The sequence below is a fragment of the Balaenoptera acutorostrata genome, chromosome 14 (assembly GCF_949987535.1).
Source record: "Balaenoptera acutorostrata chromosome 14, mBalAcu1.1, whole genome shotgun sequence".
Classification (NCBI taxonomy): domain Eukaryota; kingdom Metazoa; phylum Chordata; class Mammalia; order Artiodactyla; family Balaenopteridae; genus Balaenoptera; species Balaenoptera acutorostrata.
The window spans coordinates 17260268-17284032 of NC_080077.1; the positions used below are offsets into that span (position 1 = coordinate 17260268).

General features: G+C 43.2%; 1 protein-coding gene across 2 annotated transcripts in view; it reads right to left on the bottom strand.

Moving 5' to 3' along the window:
• The window catches only part of UST (uronyl 2-sulfotransferase), a 294146-nt gene extending 271865 nt beyond the window's left edge, over window positions 1-22281 (bottom strand). The window contains exon 1 of one of the 2 annotated variants that reach the window (XM_007196899.2): window positions 21511-22271. In XM_007196899.2, the coding sequence (XP_007196961.1) occupies window positions 21511-21763 (253 nt within the window). In that variant the 5' untranslated portion in view covers window positions 21764-22271. Of the gene's footprint in view, window positions 1-21510 lie in introns of both variants that reach the window. The other variant, XM_057528045.1, reaches the window with a different exon arrangement.
• Between the last annotated feature and the right edge of the window lie 1484 nt (window positions 22282-23765).

Consider the following 23765-nt stretch of genomic DNA (forward strand, 5'->3'; position numbering starts at 1 on the left):
CATATGTTTAAAAAGCTGCAAGGGATGTGATTGCCAGCATGATATATATCAACATTTTAAAATACAACAATTACATCATTTTATACATATATCTAACAGAATGCACACACACACACACACACACACACACAGAGGTAGATTCACAGTGAAATTACTGAAGCTTAAGCCTCAGGAGCCCTTACTTGCATAAATAAACTTACTAGCAATAAACACATGGTCACGTGATTTTGTAAACTCTGCAATGGTAAGCTGTGTAATTGCAGTGGGTTAAGACCACTGTCACCTTCCTCTCCAATTTCCCGTTCCTCATACAACATCTCGAATTGGGTGACATGGTGCTGGTTGGGCATTTTTAACTCATGATTTTTAATTCTTCTTCTTAAAGAAGGCTCTCAAATTAACAGATTATTCAAGCCCCGCAAAACCTGGCAGAGAACAGAAAACAGATGATTGAGAACACTAGTTACCTCGGTCTCCTGGGAGACCAGGAGAGAGTGGGAGAAGATAACTCAGGTATATGTAAGTTATCCTCAGCACTGGGAAATCCTTGTTAGAGGCGAGTCCATTATGAAGGAAGGACAAGGCGGAGGAAGGAATTAACTGACTTTTCTTGCATGCATTTTTCTCCACTAACACAATGTATTTTCATTCCACTTCCCCTACAGATTTTTGTTCTAACAGAACATATTTTTATGTTTGAGAATATTTTTTGACCACTCTATTCTATTTTGTTCAATGAAAATACATATGTAAATTGAAGTTGATTTTTAAATTTTTCCTGTGACCAAAATGTCTAAGGGTTTCAAAAATGTCTTCTGAATTGAGTTACTGTTAAGATTGCCATTGGTTCACAACTTATCAAAACAACATAAAGGTTTCACAAATTTCACAAATAATGATTAAAAAGCAAACGTAAAATTTTCTTGAAAATGCATCTATTAATGAGATGAGCAGGGCTGTGGTATTTAACTAGTTAATGTACCTATAACTGAATTTTACTTGTTTCACTTTTATTCCTATTTTTCATTTTAATAAGTGTGAACACTGAGAAGCCTTGCTCACACAGATTAGTAGATAGGAAAGGGACAAGTTATATTATTGCCCTGCCACTCACTTCTTTAACGCTTTCTAAAGCCCATAGTGATCTGTGGATCATCTACTTGAAGAGATAACTTGATTCCTTGAATAACTTGATTCCTTGATAGCTTGAACTCCTCCACTTTGGTTGAAAAAAAAAAACGAACTGAAACCACCTGACTTGGAAAAAGGTTTATTACCTTCACTAGTCATTCATTTCCTTAACACCAGCCTTTGAATTCTTCCTTTAGCACCTGGCGGTGTTTGGCACCCAGCGTAGCAAGACTCATGCAAAGTGGGGGTAGGGCATCAAGGGGGAACTGGTGGGAAAGGACAGCCAGTGTGACGTTCTCAGGGAGATCAATTTTAGAAAAGAATAATTGGGCAGCTGACGACTGAGAATTTGATTCTCTCAGACAATCCCTTCTGAGTCCCTCCTGGAAAGTCTTTGAGTGCACGATGCCCAAAAGCATACGAAACCCTATTTTGAGACGTCACAGAACCCTACACCTGGCATTTGGTGCAAATTCACAAATTTACTCTTACATCTGTCCCTTACACTGTCCCTTTCAAAAGGTAAAAATAGAAAATATGAATGTTCTGCAAAAACGTTTAAACAAAATGTCACCCAATGGAAAAGACTTGAATATTTACCTTTCCAGTGCACAAAAAATACGTGCATGTGTGCGTGTGTGTGTAAAACAGTCTTCTGGTGTTTCCATTTACCTCATGTACACCTGAAAAATAAATTAGACTTCTAATATGCATGTCATCTTATTCCAAACATGAAAAAAATGACCATTTTCTAATTCATATAAATTTGGATGAAATTAAAAGATATGGAAAGAAATTTAAGTCCCAAATTCTAACCTCCTTTACAGTTGATTGCCCAATATCCTTTATTTTCTATGATTTTTTCAAAGTTCCTCAGATATTTTTGTGAGATCATGTACCCAAGAGGGTCTAAACTATGGCAAGACTAACAAATGTTTGCTCAGTTGGAAAAAGGGGTCCTCAATAATAATAATAATAGCTATTATTATTATTATTAAAATTGTAGAAGAAAAACTAGTAAAATGAATTCCATTCTCTCATTGACAAATATGTTAGATATTTTTTTTTTGAAAAGGCCTTTGAGAGATCAGGCATTAAGGCATTCAAAATATGTTTATTCAGAACTTCTCCCTCTGACAAACATCTTGGCCCAGATCTCAGCTGCCAGAGCCTGATTCCTGCTGATCAGGAGTGATGCTGAGAGTCCAGGAGGGTCCCATCTAAGGCCAGGCCCCCAGCAGGCCCCCAGCAGGCCCCCAGCAGGCCCCCAGCAGGCCCAGCAGATCCCAAGCAGCCCCCTCAGCCCAAGGGAGGGTGAATGAACCTGAACGCTGCTCCTGCTGCCTAGACACCCACCATCTCGACACACAGACTCACTCAGCCACACTGAAGTTCTACACCCCAGCACGTCATTCAACAGACTGCTCTCCCCTTCCTGCCAAATATAAGCCCGAAGAAACTGACACTTGAGAGAAACAACCAGGGCCAAGTTCAATATCCATTTTCTAAACACCTAAACCCACTGAAAAGCAAGACACCTCAACTGTGATAGCTTGCTCTCCAGGGAAATGCAGTTGCTGACGAGGGACTTTATAGCACACTTTTCACTTTTTATAAAGGGCCAGTGTGTGGCACAGCCTCAAGAAGAACATGTCACTTTCTGGAAAAAATTACTGTAGAAGACATCGTCTATTCTAATACTCTACGATCAAATCAATTTCTCCTATAAGTTGAAGGTGGGAAAAGAGAGGCCACCCGTTCCCAATGAACACCTATGCTTCTTACATTAAATAATGACGACATGACACACTTTATTCCTTTTTGCCTTCAGATATATATTTAACGTTCAGCTACAAAAACTCTCTCATTCCAGGCACATGTTCTAATTACCTTAATAAACATCTAGCACCCGATAAGTGCCAGACCCTGGGCAAGTTCACATAGTCTCGTTCAGGGCATGGAGCACCCCTTTGGGCTTGTTTCCCTTTGCCTCTTCTCTAAAAAAGTGTCCTGAAATTCAAGGGATCAAAAAATCATTTCAAGGACTATCTACGCACCCACCGCAATCTTAGCACAGTTCAATGCTTTTGTGACCTGAACACCTCTCCTCCAACTGTGTTTTAACAAAGTTGGAGATTTAGAAACCTGTTTCTGGTTTAAAAAACACAAACAAAAACAAAACAATTAGACCATTTTGCTTCGAACGTCACAGAGCAGGTGGCAGCGCAGGCAGGGCTGGATGTCTTCCAGCAGGGGTTGGAAGAGCTGAACTGCTTTACAAAAAGCTACACTTGGAATGTGAGATCAATAGCCCCAGAATATGGGCCTTCAGGTGAGACATAAACGGAGTCACTTCTAAAGAGTCTTCAGTAAAGCTGCAGAGAAAATAAACCTGCCATACACAGTGAAAAGTCATTTTTAAAACAGCAAGAAATCATAGCCTAAATACCAACTTAATCTATGACAAAAAGGCATGATCAAAGTTACTGAAATAAATGAAACATAAAATCAAGATGTTATAACCTATCCTAATAAAAACGCAGTGTGGATTTTTCTTCCCGTTTCAGCTACTCAGAGAAAATAAACCATCAACTTGTACAACGCTATCATAACAGGAAAACGTCAGCAAAGAGGCAACTCGACATGACTATAGTATACTAAATAAACACCTGCAGGATAAGGGTTAAGCTGATTTTCCTGTCAAGCTTTCTTTATCAAGATTAAAAGTATTTTGAAAGTTCAAGCTAAAAGAGTGAGAAAAATACTTGAGTACCTTTGTTGAAATACGTTTCCATATGGCATGGGGTGAAACGGAAGAGATTTCTGGGGCCTGAGCAGACCCAAACTGAATGCAAAATTCTCCCCACCCCATCAGCGGAGCAACTCAGGGCCCTTCAAACGACTCTGGGCTCAGGTTTCTCATCTGCAAAGTGAGCTTAACACCCACGATTCGGGAAAGTAAAGAAGTGAGCTTGGTGACACGTGTGCAAGTATTTTTTGATCTTTAAAACACCATTCAAATCTGAGGACCATTTCAGACACCTGCTTAGCCTCCGCGTGGCTTTCTGTTTCCAGAGCTATCTTCATGAATAACAAATCTGCTATCACACTGTGGTCTGAAAGTGTTCAGTGGTTTCCCCATTGCTTGCCAGTTATTATAAGATACAAGTTCCTTTACAATCTACCCTTTTCCCCTAGAAGCCTCCCTGTAGCAACCCCACTTCCCCTCTCTCTGTCACAGTCTCTCACCAGCCACCCATACTACTCAGTGGACTCAAAGGGGCCACTGTGCCCACTGGCTTGCCTTTGCCAGTGCTGTTCCTTCTTTCTGGAATGTCCTTTTCCCACATCTCTGTCAGGCAAACTCCTATTTATGCTTCAACACCCAGCCCGTGTCACTTCTTCCATGAAGCCCTCCCCTTCTCCCTATTTTCCCCCCTATGCTCCCCAAGGGATGTGAATGAATCTCTACTACTACAAACACATACATGAAAGTAATGAATTTAAACATCTGTATCAGAGACTCGACTAGCAGCTCTTGAGAAAATCTTTGTGTCTTTGGCACACTCAATTTTGAAAAATAAAACTGAAAAATTAAAATCTTATCAAATGATCACAGGGTAAATGTTTTAGAAGTTTTAGTCATCAAACTATTCTTTGCAAGAATATTCTTTCAAAGAATAAAAATATCCAATAGACTAAAATGCAATTTACATGATCTTTGGAGGTCTTCTTCCTACACACAAACTATAAATTACAGAAAGGGCAGGAATACACACAACAAATAACCAGTTTGTGAATGCCTAGAGACAGAATTTTGATGGATGTGTTTGTTTGTTTGTTTGTCGACACAACACACACACATCCCACAGTAAGTAACATCCCTCTGGCTCCTACACTCTGGAGTGCCACCTGCTCTGGCTAGGCTTCTGCCTGGATAATTAAAATGAAGATGTGTATTAGCAGATATTAAAAATGCAAATTTTCACAGTATTCCAGTCAGCAGAGTAGCAAATAGCATTCTCTTTATAATCTAGTGGTTGTTGTTCTGGAACAGAAAGAGTCCCTCTAAAGTTTCAATGGAGACTCAGAGAGGTTACGTGAATTACCCAAGGTCACACAGCTGCACGCTGGCAAAGCCAGGACTCAAACAGAGGACTTCTGATTTGAAGCCCAATGCTCTTTTACACTACATTGCCTCTTGTAATAGTAAACATCCTATTAAAGGTAAATTCACAGAAGAAATCTGATTTCCAAAGAAGAAAATGTAGCTCTATTAGACCATATGGTTGGCCTTTAAAGGTCTGTGTCTTCAACTTGTGGTCTCTTGAATTTTATAAACATTAAAAAGAATAACAACACACAGGAACTAAACTTATTATCATCTAGTTGCTTATAAAAATAGTGTTTAAAAGAGTGCTGTCCAGGGCTTCCCTGGTGGCGCAGTGGTTGAGAATCTGCCTGCCAATGCAGGGGACACGGGTTCGAGCCCTGGTCTGGGGAGATCCCACATGCCACGGAGCAACTGGGCCCGTGAGCCACAATTACTGAGCCTGCGCGTCTGGAGCCTGTGCTCCGCAACAAGAGAGGCCGCGATGGTGAGAGGCCCGCGCACCACGATGAAGAGTGGTCCCCACTTGCCGCAACTAGAGAAAGCCCTCGCACAGAAACGAAGACTCAACACAGTCATAAATAAATAAATAAATAAATAAAAGAACGTGAATTTCTAAAAAAAAAAAAAAAAAGAGTGCTGTCCTTATTACAAGGTGCTGCAAAGGGCTGAGGGTGGCTTGAGCCAGGCTGTTGATGAGGAGCTCACCTATCACCACCCCCCTAAGGTTTCCAGCTAAACTGAAAAGGATGCATGTGTCTGGAGGTGAGGTGTGCTCACTCTTTACTCCAGAGACCCAAAAGGAATCAAGAGGCTAAGACCTATCAATTTGCCTCGTCCCACACTCACTCAGGCAACTCAGGCAGCATGGGCAAGGAGAGTGGTCACGTCTGCCTGGCCTCGCCAGCGACTCCACAATCCACTGACTCTCAAAAGTTCTCTCCAGAAACAATGGCAGTGGCCTGGAAGCTGGGCGACCTTGTTCCCAAAAGTTTAGGAATTAAATGGCAAACAGGGGTTTCAAACCCTCTAAAAAGAGTTAAGCTTGAAATGAGTTTCAACGTTTGAAAAATGAATTTAATGTTAAAGAATGACATCACTCAAGTATGACTTTGTCTCCAGCTAGACTTGCAAAACGATTGAGTTAATTTATGCCAAAATAAACGCCGAAAGGATGTAAAAAGTAAATGAAAAGGTGAAACAACAAAAGAATTAGAAGAAAATATAGGGACAGGATATAAGGCCTTTCTAAGCATGAAAGCAAAGGAAAAATAATAAATGGAAAAAACTTAATTAGCATAAAGGAAAAATAAAAAACTGATTTTAAAAACTAAAGAGCAATTTAAAAAAACATATTTGCATGTATGGTAAAGGGCTAATACCCTTCATCTCTAAAGAATTCTTAAAATTAGTAAGAGAAAGAACACATCTATAGGGAAAAAATGGGAAAGGGTAAAACTGTACTTCCCAAAACATAGTCAAATTGTTCAATTTCACTAATATTCAAACAAATGTGAATTAGAGCTTAAAATATAATTTGTCACCAACTGAATGGGTGAGGAGTTTTATAAGATTATATCCAGTACTTGTAAAATATGAGCAAAACAGACTGCTGGTGAAACTCACCGAGATAAACGGCAATTTGTACTAAAAGCAATTTTTAAATAGGTGCATACTTTAACCCAGCAATTCCAAGTCTAGGAATTTCTCCCAGGGAAGTAGAGAAGTGTGCAAAAATTTAATACTGTTCATCACAGCTTTATGCAGAATCATGAAAAACTGGACATAGGCTAAATATCAAAAGGCCTTGCTAGAGGAATTACTGTACATTCATAAGAAACTCTGCCGCTATGAAAACCAATGTTGTTGAAAAATATGTAAAGACATGGAATAACATTTGTGGTACTGCTGAATAGAGGAAGAATGTAACCAAACCAAAGCAGTTCTGAGTAAAGGGATTAACATGCTTTTTACTTTCTTCTTTGTGCTCTTCTCTCTATTTTCCAGGTTTCTACAATGAGCATGTAAGGGTTTTAATTATCGATTAAAATTGTGTTTTCAAAACATTACAGCAAGTTATTCTAATTATTTGCTTTATTTATATCCAATTATTCGCTCTGACCATAAAAAAAAGAAAAACAAACTTTACCTGGAGTATTTGGATAATAGGACACTTAGCAATGAATTCTGACATCACTAAAATTTAAAACAGTGCAAGAATCTGCAATAACTGTTTGAAGAAACTTTACATCCAAGACCAATTGTTTAACTTCCTATGCTTATTAATGAACTTGACCTTAAGTCAAATCTGTATGTTCACAAATCTCCAAACAGCCTGCCTTTTAATACTATGGATTGCAGAAATTAATAAAAGCAGACATTTTAAACTTTAATCAGGCAACTGTGCGATTCTTAAGAAAAATCTGATGTTCTCAAATTCGAACAATCAAATTGGTGAATGAGAATTCAATTAAAAGAAACTTACAAAATGTTTAATAGCACAGATCTTTAGTGGGCTAGGATGAACCCTCACTCATTTTTCTGTTTACAAGTATTAATCACATTCCAAACATGCTACAGCATAGACCCTTATTACTCAAGGTGTGGTCCTCCGACTGCAGCACTGGTGACACTGGGAGTTTGCTGGGGATGCTGAATCTCAGGCCCCGCCCCACACCTACTGCACCTGAACCTACAGATGAACAAATTCCCAGGTGATCTGAACGCACAGTACAGTTTGAGAAGAGCTGGTATAGAGAAGCTGAAAGCTAAAGTGTTATAAGTCACAGCCAAATAAAAGACTATAGGCTAAGCATCTCTGAATAGTACCACAAGAAGACCTAACGCACACACAAAGCTATCCGGCCATCTATCAACTATAGAGGTTCTCCAGTTTGGTTGCCTGTGAGAATTGCATGAGGAGCTTTAAACAAATACAGATGCCCAGGCCCCACCCCTGACCAAATGAATGGAAATCAGTATTTTCCAAAGCTCTCCAGGTAATTCTGTCGTGCAGCCAGATTTGAGAACCCCTTAGCCACTGGCATAAACAGGGTCTTAACCAAAGACATCATTAGCCTAATCACAGCCAGGCAGATCTAATCCCTGCTTCTACTCTTCTCCTGTGGCTTCCCAGACACCCCTGTTCATCACTCTTTACATTTATCCTAAGTCCTTCTCTGCCCCTCCTAGTAGAATGCAGCCCCCCAAGGGCAGGGACAGTGTTATTAGTCACACTACTTCCAGCACCCAGTGCATAACTGGAGTTTGATGAACATTTGTTGAAGGAATGAACTTGATTAGATGGAAGAGATGACAGAGAGAAGTCAAATGGGAAGAAGGGTGGGCATATGAAAGCAATAGGAAAACTCATGTTCTCTGATCCTTTAAGTCTCATTGATGTGAAACTTCAATGAAGTGTAAGCCTTGTGGGGAAGACTTACTCTGAAATTAACAAAAAGTCACCTATCATTCCAACAAGGTGGCCGGGAAATATCTGGCGAAAGGGAGCTGTGTTTTGAAACAGCAATGCATTATGCCATAAAAGAAACGAAACACAAAAGTAGAAGCCCGCCCAATAACCAAAGTATGTTCTAGTAGGTTCTCCCTATCCAAGCTAGGGAGCACACCTAAGAATGTGTCCACACCCACACTTTCTATGCCAGAGTGCAGGTCACAAACAGAGTGGCACCACCGTAACTGTGCACATTTCAAGACGCAGGCTCATGAAACCTACACACCTCTCCCCAGCCGTAAGGAACAGGAGAGCAAGACACAAGAAGGCTTGAATAAAGCCTTGTCTAAATGCATTTGAAAAGTTCACCATCAAGCTACAAACTCATGAGACTGGAAATGTTATCACTAAATGGTAGCTGCAGGTATCCTTTGCCCAGGTGAAAAGAGAAATAAAAAGATAGAGATGATGGCTGCTAACACATATTTCTTTCTCCCTCCCTTTATTTCTGGGAACCTCTTCATCTCACAACAGGACTAGAAGAACACGACCACAAACATTTCAGACTCCGTGAGGCCTCAGATCTCCGCTGGGCAAGCACACAAGAGCAGGCTTCTGAGCTGGGAAAAGCACGGGCAAGAAAAATAATACGACCTCAATCTTGTCATCTGCTAAAGCAAACTAAAGGCGCTGCACCATTTGGTTTTCATGTTTATGGAGCTTTCCAGAATCCGTTTCTCCATTCTTACCTCCTTGTGTTACGTAGCTCTTAGTTAGAGAGCGGCTTCTAAGGAGGGACCCTGGAAAGCACACACACATTTTCAGGAGGAACCAACATTAAGCCCACACGGCTTAAACTGGCATCACACGCAGAGTTTATGTCAACATCCTCCTCCCCCAGGCAGGTCCTCCACACCGGAACTCCTCACTTGACCTGCTAAGAGGCGACCACGCTGCAACTCCCAGGACAGTCCGGCAAGACTGGAGATGCAGGTGTGCCCCAGCCTCGCCTCCTGACTCAGCCCTGCCTTGGATTCTCCGCCAATCATCACTTTCTGTCTTCTTCCCCACTATAGTAAAAATAACTTCCTCTTCAAGCGTCTAAATCTGTATGCGATCTTACACACTCTTCCCAGCACATCGTTGGTTGAATTTTGACACTAAAGCAGAATGAAGTCGCAAAAACTCTGCAATCACATTTCTGTAAAACTCCAACCAGATGAGTCAGTTCCACTGTTCTCGGGAATACTGAGAAAATACTTCCAGGCAAGACGCTGCATTCTAAGCACCACGTCAGTTCCTTCTGTCCTCTGCTTCTTACAGACTCAGCAAAGTCTCAGGGATGGAAGGAAGCAGAGCAGAATGCACGGTGCTATTTGCTGTGAACTGGGAGTGGCTTGCTGGCTGTGCTTCTGAGTGAGGAGAAGGGCATCTCAGGGGGCAGACCATCCAACACAAATGTGGCACCAAGGACTCAGCAAGTCTTGTATTTAGGACCTGAGACAGAGCTCCAGAGAGCTGCACGCCCTCACCTCCCACCCCCGGCTCCAGTCACCTGCCATGACTACAGAACAGGGGTGGATGTGGCACAGTCATTTCAAAAGAAGACAGTTTAGAAGAGAGTCACTTCTGATACTCCTCTCCATAAAGGAGGCTCACAAACCAAGGGAACTGGAGAATTCCTCAGTTCTATAGGCCACTGAAGGGCCATACAGACAGAGGAAAGTGATTAAGATGCATAAGGGAATGAAAAGCATTTCATCTTTTCATGTGCTTATTGGTCAGTCGTGTTTGCTCTTCTGTGAATTGCCTGCTCATATTCTTTGCCCGTTTAAATCATGAATTCTCCTTTTCTTATTGATTTATTGATCTTTTACATATCTGCATACTAATCCCATTTTCTAGAGAAACATCTGTCTCCAATCTGGGTCTTTCTGCTTTGTTTATGGGATGTTATTGTTCAGAAGGTTTCGCTTTTATGTTGTTTTCTTTTTTTCATTTATTGTTTGTGCTTTCTGCATCTGAAAGTAACTTCAGATGAGGAACTACTGGAAGATAGATCTGTTTTTCTGGACAAGACTTATGGCGGGGGCATTACAGTCACCTTCATAGCTTCAATTTTCTGAAAGAGGATGAAGTCCAACAGACTATTCTGTGTAGCTCCCAGAAGAACTAGCAGAAGTAGAGAGAAGCCACACAGAAGTAGCCTGCCGCACTGTGCGAACTCCCCCAGCCCCTGGAGCTGCCCGCAATGGAATGGGACGACCAGCAGCAGGCAGCTGGGCCACAACTGTGAGAATCCTCTTTGAAAACACAGCTTTCTTATCCCTACTCGTTTTCCTTCTTTCTTCCTATCACAGTCATACTCTGAATTCTGGAGAGCCATGACTTACTCTGCTTTCTCTCTCTCTTTGCCTTCCTAAGGACATTCTGCTTCCCACAGTTTCTGAAGCAAGATCCTCTCCTTATTGCCCAGATAGGCTGGGGCAAACTGGTGATGGGGGCAGGGATGGGGAGTGCTGCTAATTGTAATTAAGATCAAAACAAAACAAAACGAAACAATGATTAAGACTGTGAAAATGATGGCCTAAAAATGTTTTGGCATATTCTACTTGCCTTGGTCACTTGACTACTGCAATCTTTTAAATAAACATTTGGCTCCAAAGGAAATACCCTATAGTTTCAGTTGTTACAGTTAAATGGCTTCTTAACTCTTTCAACACATGATTTTAAAGTAGGTGGGACCTTAGAAAGCGCCTAATTCAGTCATTCTAAAGAAAAAAGAGGGGCTTCCCTGGCGGAGTGGGCTTCCCTGGTTGTGCAGTGGTTGAGAATCTGCCTGCCAATGCAGGGGACACGGGTTCGAGCCCTGGTCTGGGAAGATCCCACATGCCGCGGAGCAACTAGGCCCGTGAGCCACAACTACTGAGCCTGCGCGTCTGGAGCCTGTGCTCCGCAACGGGAGAGGCCGCGATAGTGAGAGGCCCGCGCACCGCGATGAAGAGTGGCCCCCGCTTGCCACAACTAGAGAAAGCCCTCGCACAGAAACGAAGACCCAACACAGCCAAAATAAATAAATTAATTTTTAAAAAAAAGAAAATAAAAAAGAGGCACCATCACCTAGAGAGCTTCTTTAAGGAACCCCAGAGCCACACCCATTCTCCCTTTCCTGGCCACTGGGACATATTCCCAGATAGACCATCAAGACCACATGGAAACACTGCTGCTGATGAGGGTCCTAGGAAAGAAAAACAATTCAGAATCCCGGACCTAATCAAACGTCTTCATTTTGGAGGTGAAGAAACATAAGCTTAGGAGGCTCGTGGGACTTAACAGCACTGACCCCTGAACTATTTGCGGACTCCTCCAGACCCAGGTCCGCTGGCCCTTCCAGCGACTCGCACAGCTTCGCCTGACGGTTCTGCTAATCCAGTGAGAAGGTATTTGTGTCAAACAGCCCACGTGGCAAAACAGGAAGCTCTGTGCTGGAGCTGCAAGGTCATGGTTTCCCTGGACAGAATTTAACGTTTTATCAAATAATGTAAGATCCCATTTGTTTTCAAGTTCTCAAGGAATTGGGTAACCATCCACACCAGATAGTAATGGCCCTGTGGCTCTGGCCCCTACACTCATCAGTGTCTGGGCAGGTCAAGGCAACCTGAAGAAGCGGAGAATGGAAAACAGAAGCAAGTTCCCCAGCCTTCTGACAAAGACATGATCTGCTTTTTGGTTCGCTGCTCTTGCCCTGACTTCCAATGGAAGGGAAATGGGAACCAGAGAAAAACCAGTGCCAGACTACTGGACGCGGTAGTTCCATCACAAGTGGGAGAAGCTCTAGCAGCGGTCCCAGTGTATGCCTGGCACCGTGATCGTTTGAAAGGGTCTGATTCATGTGGATCACCAGTCCAGTCCTAGAACGGCTGGCGACCCCAGAGAGTGAGCTGCGCCGTACTCCCTCTGTACAACTACTTTTCTTTTGCGAATGTGGGGGAGGGGGGAGGGGAACATGTGGATAAACTCAAAACAGAGGAAAGCAGGCTGTGCAAAGAATATGTTTTTTAAAGATTGTTTCCAGGAAGCAGACGAGAGGATGAGAAGCAGAAAGGTTTGTGTGTAAAGTTAACAGGGCAGATGACTGGAGCTTATCAGCTGTTGAAGAGCCCTCACCAGTTTGAGGGTGAGGGCGACAAGATAAGCCACAAAAATGCTGATTCAGCAATTTCATATTTCTTGGGTAGAGTGGTTCTTTCAAATGGAAGCAAACCATGAATGAATTTGCGCATTCCACTAGTATGTGTGTTTGTGCAAGTGTGTGCGTGCATGCGTGTGTGGGCCAAAAGAAAAGGGGATCTGAGAGAAGCAAAGAATAAGGTGAGAAAATTGTCATTTGTTGAAATCAAATGCCATGCCTTGAATCAGATAAGTACTTTATAAAATAGCAATTATTAATCCCATCGTATAGACCAAAACATCTAAGGTTCGGAGAAGTTAAGAGATTGCCCAAGTTCTCCCAGCTAATAAGTGGTAGCACAGTGATCACACCCAGATCTCTGCTCTGAAACCTGTACTTTTTCTAGTATTGGATGCTTCTGGCCCACAGAAAGCTTTCGATGAATATTTGCTGAGTGACTGAACAAAGGAGTTTATATGTTTCAGAATACCTTCATTTTTATTTTCATCAAGACTGTGAAAGTCATATGCACGGAGCTAGAAAAACATCAATGGCGTTTCCAGAAATGCATTACAGCTTAATGTAAATGGTTATTTAAATCATCTATCAATGAATGAACTAAGAATTACTCAGTCGAGGTCATGACTTAAGGTTATTTCCGTATCTTTCATTAAACAAGGGTCAATGGGTTCGTGCATTGAGCCTTAATCTTATAATCTATCATTTTGCCATTTAGGTTAAAATCTGCTCAGTCACTACTTCAAAAACCACATCATCTTATGGTCTCATCTCCTTAAAGAGTCAAAGTCATGCTTGAAACGTACTAGCTAATTTAACACAAATCGCTACCTAAGGAAGACGCTGACTTAGAGCAAGAGATAAACTGCTATTCTGCAAACTCCCAAAACTGGTTCAGGGTTCAGGAAAATGACAAGAGACAAGAAGTTTGAATTCTAGTATGCAGCCAAATCTCTAGGATGACCGCAGGCATTCTCAATTACAGGGAAAGCTCTATAAATGCAAGTCCAAATCCCCACACGTAAGAGGTGGACAATTATCCCCATGCACAGAAGGAAATGTTTATAGAAGTATATGTCACAGTGGTTTTAACATCTTTGCTTGTAGCATATGCTTCAGACAGCCAGAAAGAGATGGGGTGTAGAATGAACTGGCTTGAGTCTTTCCTGGCACACCGCCCCACGGTCTCTACTTAAAATAAGGGCAAAACAAAGCAGAATATGGAACCCTAGTAAAGAACTGTCTGCTGAGCAAATATATTGAATCAACAGACACTTCCTAAGGGTTCCTGTGGAGTACCCAGCAGAGGTGTCACAGTAGAGATGGAAAGTACTTGAACGAGCTTCCTCCTTTCAAGGAGCTTGCCCACAAATTATCACAATACAAGGTAGAATGTCAAAACTTCGAAAGTGATCATGAAATAAATACTACAGGAGTTCAGAGATCATCACTGGAATTTGAGCTTCCTTAACTATCAGCAAAGAGGCAATAGCAGAAGCAAAGGCAGGTAGTGAGGTAAGAAAAATGAGCCAGTGGCTAGCTTTGGGAAATTACAAACAACCGCTATAAAACCTGAGATAGACCGAGAGGTGCAGCAAACCCTCAACAGTAAACTGCTATCTGGCTCCCTGATAATTTTAATATGAGAGTGTCACAAATTATTCAAATTGAGTCTCTCACCAGGCAGCATGGAATTGACTGTACTTATTTTAAAGCTTCTTATTTTGATAATATATATTTTTAAACCTACTGAAAATTTCTAACACTTTTGGAAAAAAAAATTTCTTCCTAAAAATTCCTAACTTATTTTACTAAAGTTAAATTCCTAACTTATTTTACTAACTTACGGAAGGACTATATATTTGTCCTGTATATTATACCACAGTGTGAATAAAAATGAATTGCATATGAATTCCAATTTTCAAGATTTCCTTGGTAGCCTCAGAGTACAGTGTATAAGGAACATAATGTACCCAAATGTTTCCCCCCGCTGAGCTCATCAGCTCCTTTCTAGTGAGCAAACACAAAGACAGAATACTCATATCCACTGTACTATAGTCTGCTGCTCAAGATTGACTATACTCATATTCCACATATAAGTCACAATAATCTTTGTGACATCTGTAAAATAGTTAAGTGCTACCTATTTATGAATATTCATACATTAGAGCTAAATGCAAAGTGTTTACTATTCAAAGTCATCCATAACTGTAAGACCCCCAAGATTCTTTTAAAGAGGTCTTTGTGTTCAATCATTAGGAATTTATTTAGGTTTTACTCTATACCCAGATACTGTACTTAAAATTCAAAACGAAAAAGACAACTTAGTTCAAAAATGGGCAAAGGGTGTGAATAGACATTTTCCAAAGAAGATATATGAACGGCCAACGAGCACAGGAAAAGATATCCAACATCACTAATCATTAGGAAAATGCAAAAAAAAAAAAAAAAGCCACAATATGATGCCACTTCACATCCATTAGGATGTTTACAATCAAAATAATGAAAAATAACAAGTGTTGGTGAGGTTGTAGAGAAACTGGAAGTCTCGTACATTGTTGGTGGGGATGTGCAATGGTGCAGCCATTGTGGAAAACAGCTCGGCAGTTCCTCAATAAATTAAACATGGAATTACCATATGACCTAGCAATTCACTCCTGGGTATATACCTAAAAGAACAGAAAATACGTGTACATACAAAAGCTTACACACAAAAGTTCACAGCAGCACTATGCACAATAGCCAAAAGATAGAAACAACTGAAATGAGAAACAGATAAATGGATAAACAAAATGTGGTATACCCATACAATGGAATATTATTCAGCCATAAAAATGAAGTACTGATACATGCTACAATATGAATGAACCTTGAAAACAATGTTCTAAGTAAAAGAAGCCAGTCACGAAAGGCCACATATTATATGATTTCATTTCTATGAAATGTCCAGAAGAGGCAAATCTATACAGACTGAAAATAGATTAGTTCCTAGGGCTTGGGGAGATGGAGGAATAGTGAAGGGATAACTAAGGGGAACAAGGTTTCTCTTTCTGGTGATGAAAATGTTCTAGAAGTGACTATCGTAATAGTTTCCCTTATCTAGGTATATACTAAGAACAATTAAAAGCTATTAAACTATTAAAAACTTTAAGTGGGTGAACTGTATGGTTTGTGAATTATCGCTCAGTGAAGCTATTTTAAAAATTAATAGCATACACTGAAATGTGCTTTGTTTGGAACGTTCTTGCACAATAGTTGCTACATTCTTTTGACTTTTGCAACTAAGAATTTTTGGTGAAATGCTAGTGTTTCTGTCCCCATTTCTGACAAATAAAAGGATTTATGTATATCACTGTTTGCTTAAAGTTGAGTTTCTATAATAAAAATAAATATAGGTAAGACAAAATTTATTTGTGGTCAAGTCTCATTTCTTTCCAAAAAAAAAAAGCAAGTGACAATTCCTAATCATTCTAGCAGCTACAGTTGTCAAATAAGATGACTTTTCACTGTCCATCACTGACCCCTTCAGTACAGCTGTAAGGCAAGCTACAGTTTCTACTCTTGCAGCTTCCCTGTAGGGAAGCAAAAGATACTCTTTCTTTGGGGACTCAAAAAACTTGAGCACTTTCATTCTAGTTTCTCAAATACAAAACCAACTAGTGTTTTAAACCTGGACTGATGACAGGGAATTTGAAGAAAGACAGTATCCAGATAATGCATATTTATCTGTATTTTAAAACAATTCATACTGAGACGAGTCTACGTTAAAAACAGTTTACAAGACAGAATGTTTTTCACTATTCATGCTGTGTGTTTACAGAACAGTCTGCCATAGTTGAATTCCATTTTCTGTCTTCTTCTAATACAGTGCTACTGTGTCCCCAACCAACCCTATAAGATAAATTTGCAGCTATGAACAAGAATGTCATTTTCTTTTTATGTCAACAATTTCTATTGATAACATCATATTTTATGCATTCATTTCCTAGATTGCTGTCTGGGGCCTGGAGTACTATATTTAAACCATGCGTGATGTGCAGAAGGAAAATTAATTTTACTTTTAAGGTTTAGAGAAACTATTTTGTAACAGGTCTGGACCTCAATTTTCACATTTTCCTTTAAATTCATTTAAACTCAGAGAACTTCAAGTTCAATAAAGTTACATCTTTTTCTTTCATTTTTGACTCAAAATTGCCATGCTCATATATAATATACATATCAAGATTAGCAATTCTGAAAACTAAAGTAATATATCTCCATTTTAAATAGTATAAGTTAAAAATGGAAAGGAAAGCCTATCAACTTGAGATCAATCCAACAGATTTAGTCCCCATAAAGGCTAAGTCACATACCCAAGTCTTGATAATAAATCATCAGAGTTTGCCGGTTGTACAGGATCAGTAGTAAGCCATCTGACTTATTCGGTTTACATCGATGTAACGAGTGTTACTGCAAGTTTTTGATATTTCCACAGCTCAGAAGTAATGAGGCTACAGGCAGAGGCTGCGTCATAATCTAATTTCTGCGGGAGATTTTATTTGATTTTGGTTGGTTTTCCATAGCAAGTCAAAGTCTGAATGCCACTTCAAAATAAATGAAATAATTTCACTGAACTGCAAAGACTATGGTCTCCAAGTTAAGTATAGCAATTTGCTGTATTCATCTATTTATCCCATTGTGTGTTTTATGCTCTCCTCTCTCCACCCATTTCAAGGAGGAAAAGAATCAAGAGTTATGCCTGCATAACTTTCCTCTCCCTGACTTACTTACTTTCCTTTTTGTTTTTAATAAATCTGTTGCAGCAAAAAGCATCTTTAAAAAGAACAGACTTTGCCCTTCCCCAAACTAACTAGAAAAAAGAAGCTGTCTGACCCCAGTTCCTGTGAGAAGAAAAAGCATCATTACTGACTCTTTTCCCTTTTTTCTCCACACTATGCTTTCTGGTTGCCCCCCTTCACCTCATTCTGTGCATCTTCTAACCTCAGAAACTCGAAAGCCAGCTGGGGCTGCAGCTGTTGGCTGGTCCTTCCCTTGAAACAATGGGGCGTAAGCAGCAAAGCAGATGCATTTTTAAAAGCTGAAGTTTAAAAAATGAAACCATGTCCATCACTTTTCAAATATTTTATAAATCTCTTCTCTCTCTCATCCCCCCTCTTTCTCTCAAATACATAGGAAACTTTGTGAAAGCAATGTTTGACTCTAGAGCAATGTTCTTGAACTTAAGCAGGCATCAGAATCACCTGGAAGACTTGCTAAAATGGATTCCTGGGTCCCACACCCAGACTCTTTCATTCCATAGGTCTGGGATGAGACCTGAGAATCTGCTCTTGTAACAAGTGTCCAGGTGATGCTGGCTGACGCTGCAGGTCCAGGAACGGCACGTTGAGAACTACTGGCCCAGACAGAGAATGACCGCTAAAGAAAGAGAGAAAGAAATTAGGAATTTAAGATTCAATTTGATCCAATTCACATCACCTCCAGTTGTGTGGCTCTGGGAGAGTTCAGTTGCCTAGCACATGGAAGCAGCGTCACAGAGATGAATACAGGAAGGTGGAGTTAAGAGCAGGCCAGCTGCTTGAATTATTTCCCTTCTCTGTTGGCCCCACAAGATACTCAGAGTAAAAGTATCAAGAAAAGGAAAGTGAAATTATGGAAATAAAAATGATCACTTTTTGCCAGTTAGCCCTTTAGAGTTCCACTCGCATCTTGGCTCTATTTCCTTTTTCTCTCAAACTGCTTGTAGTGCTAATGCAATGGGCACTTGATTCAGCCAGATGCGGGTTCAAATCTTGCCTTACTTACTATGCGTCCTTCAGCAAGTCGGTGAACTTCTTTGCCCTCCCTTCTCCCGTATCAAAAATGGGAATAACAGCTGCACCTACCTATGATATTGCTGTGCTAATACAATTTCATTCTACATGTGCACTGATTGGCACATACCCAATAAATGTTAGCTTCTATCATAAATGGTCCTTTTTTTTTCCTGTGAGAATATTCAATATGTTAAATATCACACTACCTATTTGATACAATAGGTGCAGTCATCACTTTGACGAATATTTATTTAGTAGCTACTATGTCAGATGTAATATATTATACAAGTATATTAAAAATAATATCCTGTCAAGACAAATATTGCTATAAATATTATTTTGATTTGGAAAATTTTGACTTTATATGAACTTATATTTAAGAAAAATACTTGCCTCCAAAATTGGCTACCTAGGAAAATTGAGAGGATGTGTTTACTAACCACAATTTTGTTTTCACAGACACTAAAATAATAGAATGGAGGAAACAAGGGGAGAGTAATTCTGCAGATACCTTGGCCTTATTTTATTAAGGGTATATTTTAGATCCTCTTAAAGACCACAAGCCTGCTTTTCCTGAAAATCATTATGTTTACATAACAAAACAACAGGGAACAAATTTGGCCAAGGGTATCCTATTTTCAGTTCACAATGATGTCATTTTTTAACCTGTTACATCAGTCAGAAACTCAATGATGAGTTAGTAATAGGAGCAATATTCCATCCTTCAGTTCTTCCTGGTTCCCTGAGTGAATGCTGTGAATTCACCCTTCCACCAAATAAGCCCCCAAATTTATCAGGCCTCATTTTTTGAAATATATAATGAAAGCACACTAAATTCTGGATACCACACGTATTTGGCTGAATTTTCAAGAGGTTAACATGCTAGATGCTGTGGTTTCCTGATTTTAGCCTCACTACGTGCCTTTGCTCCTTCCTCCTCCCAGGCTCCCCAGCCCCGAGAAGGGTATCAGAACTGTAACATTTTAAGAGCTGGGTGGAGGTGTCAGAGACAATCTGGTCCCGCCCAGAATTTTACCTATGGAAAAGCCGAGGCCCATGTGGTTCCAGCGCCCTGCCCAAAGCCAAGTGCTCCTGAGGACACCACAGATGTCTTCCTTCCCTATCCACTGTACTTTCCCTACATCACTTGTCTGCATATTTTGCTTTAAAAGAACCTCACCAAAGAATTCATTATCAGAGTTTATGGAGAAAGGCCCCTGAGCTTCCAAATCACTTCCCTCCCTATGCCAGTTAACAGTGATTGTCAGTAATCATAACAATTGTGACCTGTGTGGTACTAGCAGGAATCGGAGAGCCTATGAGGCTGTGAGACTTCCAAACACAGAACTCGAAAGAAGAGAGTTGACTCCTTAGCAAAAGTGCGTATTACCCCAAATCCTCTAAGAAACCAGATATGTTTGGAAATCTACTTGGGCAATATTTTCCTTTAATTTTCCCTAAAGCATCTTAGAAAAACCGTAGTTCCCCAAAGTTTCTACTGAAAAAGAAGTGTAACTTTTAAAATCTGAGCTTCTCTACGTGGAAAAAAACATTATTTTATCTGCGTGTACGTTTGAAAACGCTCTAACACATGTGTCACTTTCCTGAAGTGGTTTTTTTCCTTCGAAAACGATCTACTATCCAGACCTGTGGTTTCTGCGACGAAGAGATTTCTGTGGGTGAGGGTGGCAGCCTCCCGCCGCCGGAGTCGTGTGGCCCATTACGGTTCCAGCGCTCCGGGGGCTTCCCTTTGCGCCTTCGCTCCCGTCACGCAGATGCCGAAGTTTGCCGGGGGCTTAGGTTTATCCCCTTGGACGTTTGCGATTAGCTGGATCCCTCCCAGCCTCTCCCCCCCGCCCCCGCCCCCGCCCCGGCCCCCGCCAGACCTCTTCTGGCCACAGACTTGTGAGAGATGTGCATCCCCCCTTAGCCAAGGCGCGCGCCGGGGGCCTGGGGGTACGCTCGCTGGGCCCTGGCACCGCTCTCCCCGCGCCCGGAACACAGAGCTGCGGGTCACGCCCTCTCTCTGGAGACGCTCTTTTCTCTCTTCGCACACTCCTTCCTTACCTCTGCTAAAATAGGCGACCACGCTCCTAATAAACCAGGCACAACCCGCCCCCCATCCCAAAAGTTCAGACTTGAGACACAGCGCTGAGGATCGTTCAGTCGAAGTAGGCGACACTGCTGGCCAGGGTGACTCGCGCCCCGGACCCCGGCTCCCCGCGACTCACTCGCTGAGGACAGTGGGGTGGGCAGGGGGTGCCCCAAGCACAAGGCAGCTCAGGGACAGCGTGGAGCCTGAAAACTGTCCCTGGGCCACCCAGGCCAGGGAGCAGGAGCTCTTGTGGGGCACAATTCACAGAACGGGCCGTGGGGAGGAGCCAATCCCACCCGCGCGACCCCGAGCGCCGGACAGGACGGGACTGTGGTTGCTATTGCCATGGACGGGCTGTCGCTGCCCCTCGCCTCTCCCCACTCTGCCAGGCTTGAATATACACACACCCGTACACACTCACACGCCTTCACTCCGCCCAGACGGGGTGGCGGAGGCGGGGGAAGGTATGCAGCGCCCGGCCCCGGGGTACCCGCCCGGCACATCAACCCCGCGGCGCCCCCGCCGAGGCGCAGACAGACGGACGCGCTGGAGGCAGCAGCCGCTCGGGGCCGCCGCACCGATGCTCGCCGGCGCCCCACCTGGGGAGCCTCGGGGAGGCGGCGGCGGGGGCAGCTCCAAAGTGCCCGGCGCGCCCCACTCTCCCCTGCACAACTTCGAGCAGCGCGCGCCGCCCCCGCTCCCGTCTCCCTTCCTTACCCAAATACTGCCGCAGGTCGAGCAGGAAGCGCGGGGGTCCCCCGCCGAGCTGATAGAAGAGGGAGCCCAGGCAGAAGACCAGCAGGGTGGCCATGCAGAAACCGTAGTCCCGGAGGGAGAAGCGCAGGAGAGGCAGCAGGGAGACCCGGCGCTTCCAGCTGCCCAGGCCGGGAGGGGCGCCCCCCAGAGGGGCCCCATGGGGCCAGGAATCCGCGCCGCTGCCGGGATGCTGCTGCTGCTGCTTCTTCTTCATCGCCTGCTCCGCCGCCTTGCACAGCCTGCCCGTGCCAGGAAAAGGTCACCCATCCGCCTGCGAGGAGGAGAGCCTGGCCGGCCGGCTGCACATGGACAGGGCCGCGCCGAGGGCAGCCCGGGTGGGGGCGGGGAGGGGCCGAAGTTGCCGGGCTCAGGAGACTTTCCTCGGCATGGTCCCCGCCGCCGCGGCCCGAGCGGCCGAGGTGCCCGGCCCCGGCTCGGCGGCGCTGCCCGCGCCCGGCCCGCGCCCGCTAGCGCCCCCGTGCCCCGCGCCCCGCCGCGCCTCGGGCTCGCTCGCGGCCGCCGGGGCTCGCCTCCAGCGCCAGCGTGGACCCCCCGGCTTTGTGTCTGTCGGTCTCGGCGTGTTTTGTCCGGGTTCAGGCTCCTCTAAAAAACGGCAGGGAGGAACGGGAGGCGGACACCATCCCCTCGCTCCACCTCCTTGACAGGGGTTTTCCTCCCTCTCCTCCCCTTTCTCCCTCCGGCTCTCCGCCGCTCTCTCTCCTCCCTCTTCCCTCCCTCTCTCGGCTCGGGTCTCTGGGTTTCTCTCGGGTGTCACGTTACTGCCTCTGCCTGGAGCTGGGGAGGGGGGGTGAGGGGGGGCGGCGATTATTCGCAACAAGGAAGAAAGTTTCTGGGTTTTTTTTCCTTCCCCCTTTCTCTACAATCTGGCCTCAGTTCCTGCGCCACCAGCGACCTCTTGGGGGCCCCGCTGACTTCCCTCTCGTAAACAGTCACCGGCAGGAAGAAACACGACTTCTTTTAGTACTATATGGTTTTTGGTTTTTGTTTGTTTTCTCATTTCAGAAACTTGATTCTCCTTCTGTATCCCGAGCTGCTTACAAAAGGCCGATGAAAGGTACTTGGAGATAGGTTCAAGACTTTGCTGAGATGGTAAAAGAGCAAGTGGTGTAAATTATAATTAAAACATGACTGCATAGGGCCAGGCTCATCGCCCCAACTCCTGGAAGAGAAACAGAGGAGGACGCTTGCTTCTTGCTCGCCTTCGCTCTACAGCTGCTCATCCACGAAGCGACCAGAAAGGCAAGGGGGGGGAGGAGGGGTGTCATAGGGCGGACTCAAGGAGGTCTTTCCTCTAGCAGATGTGAAGAGGAAAGAGCCCTTACATACCCATTTCATCGCTGCCTGCCTTCCTTCCTTCCAAGGGAAGTTTCTGGACCTGAAAGAGCACCTTCGGGGCAGGAAAGCTGCATCAAACACAGATCCGCTGGCGAGGGTGGGTGATGCACAGAAAGGGCTGCTCTCATCAGCCACACTTTCAGTAAGAATAATTCATTGCTAGATATAGAAGCTGTGCCACCTGAGACTTAAGTGACTTGCCCAAGGTCACGGAGATACCAGGAGTCGAGTTGCATGCCACGCTCAAACCTGTTTGACGCTCAAGCCCACTATAATCACCACTGCATGGTACTATCTCCCAGGCAGGGTGCTTTTCCTAATAACTTGCACGGTGACTGGAGGATGGGATACACGCATTTAGCCCAGGCCACTTTGAGAAACAGAAATGGAAATTTCAGGCTCCTTGTGCCTGCCTCTCACCTCTGGTTTCCTATTCACTCTGTACATTCCAGTGACTGACAACCGATTAAAGGAAGAACCAGGAGCCAGGGACATCTATGATTCCAAGACTCTTTTCCTGAAAACCTTTATAAAGTTCGGTATCTGAGAAAGTTTCTATGGAAAATCAGGGAGTAGAATCCTGAGATCAAGAGTTTACAATTTAAGAATAATACGGTTTAACCGTCATCCAGACGTGAGTAACTCTGATTCCCAAAGAAGAAGACACATAGATCATAAACTGGAGACAGTTGTGGATGAGGTCAGTGGTGTCACACACATCCACACACACATACTCTACTTCCCAATTTTATGTTGTCCTGGCCCACTTTCTCATGAATGGGAAGGCTGCTTTGAGGCGGAAAGAAAAGGGAAGTCCCTGTGTTCTAGCACAGAAAATCCTAAAATAAAGTGTTAATGGT